The 10,910-nt window shown below is 39.5% G+C and overlaps 1 protein-coding gene across 1 annotated transcript in view; it reads left to right on the plus strand.

Annotated features, from left to right (window-relative positions):
• The window catches only part of LOC122156503 (glycerol-3-phosphate dehydrogenase 1-like protein), a gene marked incomplete at its 5' end in the record, with an annotated part of 15,872 nt that overhangs the window by 2,060 nt on the left and 2,902 nt on the right, over positions 1-10,910 (plus strand). The window contains 4 exons of the mRNA XM_042811265.1: positions 2,115-2,253; positions 3,438-3,550; positions 9,364-9,597; positions 9,961-10,067. Coding sequence (XP_042667199.1) covers positions 2,115-2,253; positions 3,438-3,550; positions 9,364-9,597; positions 9,961-10,067 — 593 coding nt within the window. The remainder of the gene's footprint in view (positions 1-2,114; positions 2,254-3,437; positions 3,551-9,363; positions 9,598-9,960; positions 10,068-10,910) is intronic.

The raw sequence follows: 10,910 nt of genomic DNA on the forward strand, positions 1-10,910 counted from the left end.
TGTGTTAACTTTGGCAGTTAAAGTGCAGCTCTCTGAAAAATGTGACTAGTGGGACCTCTTGTTTCTTTGCTTTCTAAATTGCTTAGCAAGTTAGCAGTATGTCATCTTTAGTCTTCCTTCGTTTTACTTTTCTCCTTTTTCTTAACAGACAAATTTTCAAGCAAAGCCTAATGTCTTATAGTAAAATGGAGTCTTTGGGAAATAAAGGTGTTTGTCTGCTAGGTAATCTGTGCTCCTATTCAAACGTGTTGCTTTACATGAGGATTGATTAGCACTATCTATGAAAACCTAACAAATGATTGTGCAGATGAGTGGAACCTGGATCATACACCACAGAGGGTGCAGCTCAGCAGGGAGCTGGGGATCAGGGAGCACTTGAAGCCTCCTCGGGCAGCCTCAGCATTGAGCTCATTTTCATCCATCTGTACACAGGCCTCAGGAATTGCATTGGCAGGCATTATGACCAGCGGGTGAGACCACAGAACTGGACTTGCATTGCCCAGGGATCATTGCTGCCTTTGGTTTGGGGTGGGGAGTGTTTGGTTTTCCTCCTGCTGTCTGTCATTCTGTGTTAGACTTGGCTCTTCAAGAAACGGGTGCAGCATTCCTTGACTAGTCAGAAGTTGCATTTGTTTCATAGCAAAGCTGGGTTTTGGCACCTGAGCCTCTTTCATCAGTTTTTGCATGGATGAATAATTGTTGTGTACACATGTAAATTTTTGGAGTTGTTCCCAACGTGTGCATGTTTTTCTGTTTATTTATGTTTGCTAGGAGGATGGGGGAGAGGCCTTGCAGTTACCTCATGGGAACATCTTGTTGCTCTGAGGGGGAAATGCAATATTTATGTGTCTGCTTGCTTTCAAATTCTTTTTTCTGTGGCTCATAAAAGATGAGAAAGCAGAGTGTGCATTAAGTGCTTGAAAAAATAATGCAGAAATGCAAGCACTGTTGGCTGTTGTTATGTAGGCACTTCATCGTCTCTCGGCTGTACGATCTTTTGCCAGGGCTGTTACCTCTGGTCTGTGAGAGTGCAAAACGCTGCATGTGTGAAATGCCACTACTGACAACATACAAATATGTGTGTGTGTATGTCTGTGTGTGTGTGTATAGAGTAGTAGTAGCAGTAGTGGATCACACTAAAAGGCATAAAATTGAAAATAGCCATGCCTTCCCAACATTGAGAAATAGTATTGAATAAAACTTATATACTGTAGGAAAGAAAGACCATTTCAGCAGTCTGCTGTGTCCCTGTTCTAAGAGCTCAAAAAAAAATCTCTTACCTCATTCTGTAAAGTAGGAGAGAATGCTTTTTTGAAGAGTGGTCTTACTTTGTGTTTATGGTACAAGCCATTCAGGGTACCAGATTGTGTTCTCCATTGCAGCATTGATCTCTATGGTGATCTTCTCTAAAGTCCTGTTTCTCCCCCTACTTTCACCTTTTATGAAGAGTGTTTATAAATGACGATCAAAAATATAAGTTGAAGTATTCTGAGTTGTTCAGCCTTCTTCATATCTATGAACTGCTGTTTCATTTGCAGTATTCTTAAGTTGATTAAAATGCATCTCTAAGAGTGAACTGCTATTGGTTGGACAGGAAGGAATCAGTTCTGATGTTTCTGTTCAGGTACTTCTAAACAGAAGGAATCAGTGAGATGGTGTTTTTGAGTTGGGATGCAGATCCAGATCCAAGTGCAGGCCTAATTCACAAATGATGCATCAGTGACACTTCACCATTTTTAGTGGGGATGTAGTGATAAGCAGCTGAGATTATGAACAGAGCTGAATATTATACAATCAATCAGATTGGAAAAGACAGCTAGTTCAGCACTTCTGAGAGTCAGAACTGCTATTGAGAATGGGAATAACAATGTTACCATCATCCCTCCCCCCCGCAACCCGTTGGTAGTTTAGTCCTAACTCTTCAGGTGCTTGGACAAGTTGCAATAGCAGAAGCTTTACTGGCATAGCAGCAAAGCAGGAAATTCTTCGTCTTTAGTCTCTATCTGGACAGGCCTGGGTGCAGTGCCCATGGACAAGAATTATTGTGTTATGCTTTCTTCTCTACTGTGTCTACTGAATGCCTTTTTAGTAATTGCGTTTAATGTTGGTTGCAGGGAATAGATGAAGGCCCAGAGGGACTGAAACTAATCTCTGACATTATTCGAGAGAAGATGGGAATAGACATCAGTGTGCTGATGGGAGCAAACATTGCCAACGAAGTGGCAGCAGAGAAATTCTGTGAAACCACGATAAGTAATGTCCCGAGTAATAACAGTGTTGTAAGTATGTTCTCCTCCTCACAGGTGTGCACTCAGTAGCTCAAATTTCATTGTGTTCAGCGTCGGAAGTTCTGGGATCCTTCTGATTTTAATGTTGAATTTCCTAGAATGTTTACATGTCCAAAAGTACTGGGAGAATACTGGGACTAGAAGGAGAGATGAGTGCAATTTTAACATGTCTCACAAGAGTTTGACCTTAGTGCAGGAAATGCTATGCACATTTTTGATCACCCTCCATGTAACAAACTGCTTTATTTTATCGCTATTCTTATGATTTTTCTTGGATCTGCATGGCTTGATATATATAAATGACTATATATTCTGTATTCCAGCTCAGCTGTTATGGTCACAGATGGTAACTATATGCATGTCTTTTTTAGGTGTAGGTGTCGGTGTCTTTTGAGTTCTCCAAGTAGTTAGTTCACCCCAAAGCTAGGAACGGGTTCAGTTCTGTATTGGTGTCTTGGTGTCTGTAACCTCTGCAATACAAAGACATCTCTCATCTTGCGTGTCACAAATTCTGGATAAGCATATGTGTGCATGTATACATGTACATGTACTCATATATGATATATTAACATATATCGTATATTAACTCAGAGAGTTAATGTCATTTTTTCAGTGTTTATTTTTACAGTTTCGTGCTTTTCTTTTCTTTCTTTTTTTTTTTTTTCAGCTTTCTAACTTCTTACTAATGGTTCTGTATTTTAATTTATTTTTTGAATGGTTGCATTACCTTTCCATGTTTATAAACAGCTGTGAATGTCAACATGCTTAGTTTATACAGTGTCCTTGACCTGCCTTTATCAGTAGGCATTCTTCTAGAATGAAGGCCTTAAAATAATAGGTGGAACTGCACCTGCTTTATTTCAAATTTACCTTTGCTTTATTATTAACTGTTACTTTAAGGAGAATGATCAAAGAAAAAAAGAGAGTATAAAGAATTAATGAGATTGTTATTTGGAAGCTCTTGATGAGCAGGCAATGAATTACGAATCCAGAGAAACTCAGCATAAAAGCTTTTAAGTGTGAAGGAGTCTGTTTAGGATGACAACCTTATCTCTAGTTCCAAATAGTCAAACTTGTGCAGGAAAGCCTAAATAATACCCAAATCAATTATTAATTGGCAGTTTTTATCCTTCCTTTCTCTCTCAACAGGCAGCAAAATCTTGGAAAATGGCCTTCTCTTCAAAGAACTCCTGCAGACTCCAAACTTCCGAATAACTGTGGTAGATGATGCGGACACCGTTGAGCTCTGTGGTGCACTGAAGGTAAGAGTAACAGGCTGCAGTTTGTGCACAGATGGAACAGTGATCCTTGTAGAAAAAAAGTGGATATTTTCATTTAAAGAATCAAGCTTCTTGTACTTTATATAACGTATAAAATTGTTACATAACATTCCCTGAAGAACTAGATGTGAAAGTAGGCAGCAGCATGTTCAGTGAGTTGGCTTTTAGACACTTGTCTCATTATCTCTTAAGTCGTCTTTCTCCGTCTTTCACGTCGCTTACACGTAATCACAAAACAAGTGTTAATTTCACCTCACTGGTCGAAACATTTCTAAATACATCTTAGTTCACTTTTTCGTTATGCAGCGGTGCATTCACCAAAATAAAGTGAGAAGTCAGTATTAATCCTTGATGTCTGATGAGTGAAATGTTCTCCTCTCCTCTGACTTACGTAATGTGAGCTCTACTTTGTGCTGCACTTTCTCACCATGTATATGACCACATACAAAAATGACTTGAATAGGAAAAAAAGCTGTTTTGGGGAGTTATTTATCTGGATTTTATTTTTTGGTAAAAAAATTGACGTTGACAAGAAGCCAAAACAAGCTTAAACATACTGATATATTTTTAGGTTAATTTACAGGCCGTTTATGAAGGGAAAGCATTAGTAGCTTGAGACCCTGGCCAATAGTTCACATTATCTGCTAATTATCATGGAAGCACTTGTAGAGTTCATAATGTGGCTCCACAGCCATTGCTTGAAACTGCTGCTGTGGTGATAAGCAAGGTTAGTGGGAGAGAAATTCCTGCGTATAGGCCCATGAAATAAGTCAAAAAACAAACACTACAGATTCTTTATTTTTAAATCTGCTCAGCTTGGTGTTTTCTGATTATCTGGAATTCTTGCTTGATAGGTGAGTTAATTCCCTGACTATGACAGTTTTTTCCTCTAGAAAATTCTGTAGACTAAATCAGCAATTAGTCAGCAGGCACTCAAACTCCATTATAGAAGTCCCAGACAGGCAACAGACCAATATTTCTTTGGAAGTGCAGAATAATTTAAATCAATTGTCCTTCTTGACCTGAAAAAGGGCTGAGGTCAAACTCTGTGGGTTTTTTTGTAAGCTTGCTTTGTTCCTCCCTCCTGCTCCATTATTCATCTTGCAACCTGCAGGCTGAGCTCTGTAGTCGCATTTCTAAAAAGCTGTATATATTCTATGTGCTCTGGTCACTTGGTGTTGGTTGTGGTATATTTTGTTAAGCGAGCTGAAACTTCCAAAGAAGTGCATGGTGTGACTAAAGAAAAATGTGAATTACAGCTGGTATTTTAAAACAAGTTGATCTTAGTATTTTGTACCTGATTGAAAAGCACGAACTCTCAAGTGCAGCTCTTGTTGACTGACAGTTACTTTATTAGACTTGCAAAGTTACTTCATGAGAAATAATAAAAATTAGCATTACTTAACTTGAGGGAAGGAAGAAATTCGTATTTCAGAAGATGTCAGTACTGTGTCGTGTAAAGAGACAGGCATGAAACGAGAGGGTCTGCTCTTTTTCTATAGTGATGCTGCGTCAGACTGACAGGAGCATCCCCACAAACTGCATTTTGGAATTCAGAAGCAAGCAGATGCATGTGCTTGTCCAAACTTGCTTTTTTCTTACAGAAATAGTAAAAGCAATTCCTGTAGAGGTATTTAATGAATGAGAAATGCCACGGTGGGAGAAAAGCACATCCTTCCAGTTTCTGCATTTTTCCATATGTACCTGCTTGGGAAAAGGAGACTTTTCTTGGTTCATCTGGCACCATAGGCTACCTCAGCACTTACCTCACTCTATTTCTGCAAGCAAGGAAGATTTCAGTGTGGATGATTGCCTAAAGGTTGGGAGAAAAAATACGGAAGGATAGTAGAGAGTGTTCTGAGCTCAGCTTTCCCTCACAATAATGATAATTTTAGGTTTGAAATTTGTCTTTTGAGGCATATTTAAATTCAGACTGTAATAATAGGTATTGCAGCTGGGTGATCATGAACACATGCTTTATTGCTATTTATATATGTGCACATATAGACTGAATATCCACTTCGTTCACTGTGTTTGTATTTTGTGACAATGGGCAGATGGAGAAGTATAGAAATAGGTGGAGAGAAACTGCAGCCTTGCATCAGCTGAGAGACTGATAATGGCAGTCATTTAAAAGAATCCAATAATACTGAAGAAGAACATCTATCTCCAGTAACTTGTTGGCTGTGGGAACAAGATGTGCTTGGAGGGTTTTCTATAAGGAATTTTTCTTTTGAGGACTGAAGCACATTTCACATTTAGTCGGCAGCCTTTTGTAAGGAGTGAGGTCAGGAATGAATCAGTTTCACACGTGGGTGGTTCATAGCCCCTGGATGTCTTTATGGGCAGCCCAACCACAGGGCACCCTCGGATTCCAGCTGCCATTTGCCAGACAATGTGGGTCCTTCCTAGGAAATAGTTAAAGGTGACTGGGACAGGGACCAAGGCGTGGGTGACAGTTCTTGCAGGAAGGAGAAAGAACCACAGCTGTGGTTGCCTTTCCCAGCAGAGCTTCAGGTCTTTCTCTAAATCTTAACTAATCTACAGCTTAACTTTAAGCAAAGAAGTGTAAGTGATTTGCTGCTTACCAGGGCATGTAACCCAGCGTTCTCATTGACAAAGGTGTTCCTTTGAAGTTTGTTTATGGCAACTGTTGTCGGATAGTCAGTCTAGCTACTGTAGAAGTTGACTGTGGTAATTACGCCTTCCTGAGATTAGTTGGAAATTAAATCCATGATTTATGTTCAAGTTTGCCAGGAGCAAGAAAATGGTTTATGCTGAGCCTCTTTTAACAGTCCTGCTGATACTGTCCTTAATTTGTTGAGTCTCTGTTTGACCTCCTAGCTTCTACAAATTCATGTGCTGAGCTGTGGCACTACATCAAGGAACAGTGGATGTCCCAGATGAATTAAAATATCTGTGTAATACTTTAATGACCTATTTAATTAGGGTCAGAAGTGGCTTCTGAAAATGTCTTCATGAGCACACCACAAACTTAGAGTAAACAGAGCAGGACAGGAAGCTGGGTATTTCTTAGCAGTGACGTGTGTCAGCAGTCTGCAATTTTGTTAGCTATGTTTTTTGGGTCATCTACTGCATTTGTGACTTCTAGCATGCTTGCAGCAGATCATGTGCAAATAGAAGATACACTTTCTCACTCACTCTGTAATACACTGTGGACACTGCCTGACATCAACATTCTTTTTCTGGAGTGTCCTTTCAGTATCCTGGTGATAAAATAACTTGAGTTCAGGCCTAGCTCACTTTGTACTTCAGGGTATGAAACCAGCCAGAGAGTCAGCTGTTACTGTAAGTATTTTAATAGCTTAAAACCATACTCAGTATAAAAGCACCCTGTGCATCTTGCTCACAGGATGCATGCTTTAATGGAAGAAGCTGTAATGCTGAGTGTGGAGAAACATTCGCTCAAGCACTAAGTGATTTTGAGAGCTCTAAATCCCACAGTCCAAGAGGAACATTGTATTGCAGTCATTTTGGGTTTGTTCTGATGGTATTTTTGCAGTCTTGGAACAGCAAGTTTGTCTGTAGACTACAGTTGTCGTTACTTATTGGGTACACTGCTGAGCTGGTACGCTTCACCTTTATCAGATACAGTAAATGTGTTTTGCCATATAGAAGGCTGATGACACATACAATCTGCTTCTTAGATGATTACTATAGTGCTAGTGCCACTAGGCTCTATGCATCTTTCTGTAATAGACTCAGCTCACCAGAGGTTTCAAGTAGCAAGCTGTCTGTTTTGAGACTCAGACACCTTTCTGTCCAGAGTAAGATCAAGTTTTGAGGCTGTTTTATTTTTAAAAGCAGAGGCTTTTTTTCAGTAAAGCATAACTTTCTGTGTGTCGTAATTCGGTTTTCTCTGCTGTGTATTAGGCAAGAAGGAGTTGTCATAGATTCTTCAAGGATCTAAATGAAATCAGAGGATGGAGTTTTTTAAGTTCACGAGTGCGGTCTGAGGGTTATGTTGACAGGTTATAATCATCTCCTAGGTGTGGGTGTGTATTCAAGAGCAAAAGGAGTTGTCTTGTTTCCTCATTTGCAAGCTGTGTGCAAGAACATATAATGGGGCATTGTCCAAAAGAAGAGCTAAGTGATTCAGAACTGGAATCACAGCTTCCCTTCCTCCCTACACCATCTCCTCAGAAGTAGCTAGTCATGGTAGGACTTGCTTAAAACAATATTTGCATTACTCCGAGGGCAAACATTGTGAAAGGCAGAAGTAGTCAACAAATGCCATAGGTAATAATTGTACTGAAATTTATGGTCAGATGGTCTGCTGCAAAGTGGAAAAGAAACAGGCATTGTCAGAGTGGGGGGGAAGAAGCTGCACTGACGGGAGTGTTCAAGAGGTACTGGAAAACATCCAGAAGTTGTTCAGAAATATTTTTGTCTTTGTGCTAAACATTTAGACTTCATGACCATGTGAGTTCCAGTTCAATGGGTTATCCCATCTGAAAACTTTTTGAATACCTCTTCGACTTCTCTCGCTTTGCCACCAAGTGAACAGATATTGGAAGATGCTCTAGAAGAGCTGTCTGATCACAGCCAAGATGTAAGCCAAGATGAGCTCGAATACCAGCATTAAGTCTGATAATCTGCTGTTGCTGTCGTATCTGATGTCAAAATTTCTGTTTGCAGTTTGTAAGGGCTGCCGTTAGACCTTTACTGGTACTTAAAAAGCAAAGAGTGATCCATTTTGTAGAGGGGAGAAGCTGTGATGGGCACATAGCACTGCAACAACCTGCAGTTTTTCATTCTCACAGTCCAAAAGGCTGTTTATCAGCTTGTTGCTTACTGTAGCAATTTCTGACTGCTGTTTTATCTTCAGCAACAGTTAAAGGCTTTTGTCTCCTGTATTTGTTTCTGTTTCTGTTGAGATCTCTGCTATTGCTGTTGCAGAAACATAATGCTGTATCTATTGCTTCCTTGTTTTCTTTATCAGATTTTCAGGATCCCATCTTGCTTGGAGGGTTGTTTTTTAATTTCTTTAATAACTAAGTATGGGTAGTCTGTGATTCCTGTTACTTGATCTTGTTACTTTACAGTGAAGAAATAGCTTTTGCAGTGATTTTGCTCAAGCATCTCTGAACTAATCTCTATTTTATGTTTGTAAACAAAAGCTGATCATCATTTTCATGATGATTTATCATGAAAAACCAGTACAGTATTTGTAGAAAGCTGTCACTAGATCTAAGGAAAAACACAACTGTTTTTGCTTAGGAAAGGTTTCCTGTGTGATGAAACTTCTGAGAAGCCTTTATTAACAATTATTGTTACATGATCTCCATGTACTTAAAGAGGCTGAATGCAATTAGCTTGGCTGAATTTGGCCTCCTAGCATATCGGCATGAAAGTCAATACAAGTTTCTCAAATTACTTTAAACATAAAGAAACTCTGGGTACAGAGCCATGGATGTCAGTCTTATCTTCACCTCTACCTCAGAGTAGGAACAGGTTAATCTGGATAAAATCTTCTTTGGGTGTAGTATGGCATGTTTTTAAAAACAGTCAATAAAAACAGCTTCACAGCCCCCGGGGCAGCTTGTTCCAGAGCTTTAACTATGCTTTTATACTTGGAAATAATTTACTGATGTAAGACTTAACATCCTTTTTTTTTCCTTTTTTAAGGTTATCCCATAAACCTTGGGAAAAAAAATAGTGTTTTACATTAATAAAGTATTGGCAGTTCTTGAGGACATTGCACTCTTGTCCATTCACATCTTCTGGGATTCGGATTGAATAGTTTTCCATTTGTTTTTTCCTCTTCTCACTAGAATATAGTGGCAGTAGGAGCTGGGTTCTGTGATGGCCTTCGTTGTGGTGACAATACCAAAGCTGCTGTTATTCGCCTTGGCCTAATGGAGATGATTGCCTTTGCCAGAATTTTTTGCAAAGGACAGGTGTCTACTGCCACTTTCCTGGAAAGCTGTGGAGTTGCTGACCTCATCACGACGTGTTACGGTGGCCGGAATCGACGTGTAGCAGAGGCATTTGTTAAAACTGGAAAGGTACCTTATTTGCTGTGTGAAATCCACTGGTGCAAGTACTAAGCACTCCTGGTTTGTTGGAGTAATAGTACGGCTCTCTGAGCCATGTTAGCTGCACTTCTCTTTCACTTTTGAGTGTGTTACAAGAACAAAATGAGTGGGAAGGTGTTTATAAAAAAGAGCTGGAGGGATAAGACAGTGGGAGATGCAGATGTAGGAAGAAGAACATTTACAGACAAGAATATAGGAGGATACGTGTACTCACTCAAGTTTAATTTTGGGTAGGGAAAACCATCAATAACATCTTTACTTCCATCCAGACAATGTTGTCAAGCTTGCAAAAACTGTATCGTAGCTCTTCTTTTCTCCCTCCCTCTTGTTTAGTCTATTGAAGAATTGGAGCAAGAAATGTTGAACGGTCAGAAGCTGCAGGGACCACAGACATCTGCAGAGGTGTATCGCATCCTCAAGCAGAAAGGAATGCTGGACAAGTAAGTAAGAACAGATAAAGTGAGTTCTAGTTCTGCATGAACCTTTTTATTTCCATACCTCTTTTTACGCTTTTGGCCTTGCTTTTTTCATGAAGGTTTTGCCAAAAGCAAATCGCTGTAATAACAGTGGCTTAATCCTCAGTTAAAATGCAGAAAACAATGAATGAAACCTCAAAATAGTATTGCCGTCTCTATGTGCTAATAGTATATAGTGTGATACCAAATAATAGCTAATAGTGTGATACCAAATCTGTGAATTCCCTTCTGTTTACACCAGGATGTGTTACTGTCTACAGTAGCTACAGTAGCTACTGTCTACAGGAAGCTACAGCAGAGTGTGTTTTAACATGTGAAAAGAATAAAGCACGTGAAAGCTGAGCTCCCTAAAGAGACTTTTTAATGAGGCTCTGCAGCTCGTTTCATAGTAGTAAATTCATTGCTTATCTCTGAAAAGAGGAGCTTTGTTATTAATGATCCATATAGTTAAGTACAGTAGGTGCATCTGTCCGCATTGATTCTGGCTTAGATACTGCAGTTTTTTTCCTTATTTGACTTTCTGTTAGATCAAGGGTGAAACCTGCCATCAGCTTGTCTAGGTCAGTTTTGTTTTTTTCAGTATGAAATTAAGCAGGTTGTCCTGGTTTGTTCATCTGAATTTGAGTCAGCATATATAGGATTCCTAAATCCACACACACAGTTGTCTCCTTATGAGATTAAGGGATGCATTATTGCCATCTGTTCCTGTTGGTAGATGACAGAAAATCAGAACGTAAATGACAGCCAGTCAGAAGACCTGGCCTTGTCCTTACTTTTTCCAAAACAGTTTTTGAAATCTAGTTTTAA

This window comes from Centrocercus urophasianus, unplaced genomic scaffold (genome assembly GCF_019232065.1).
Source record: "Centrocercus urophasianus isolate 14NV4802_14NV808 unplaced genomic scaffold, USGS_Curo_1.0 seq_1244, whole genome shotgun sequence".
In the NCBI taxonomy this organism is placed as follows: Eukaryota; Metazoa; Chordata; class Aves; order Galliformes; family Phasianidae; genus Centrocercus; species Centrocercus urophasianus.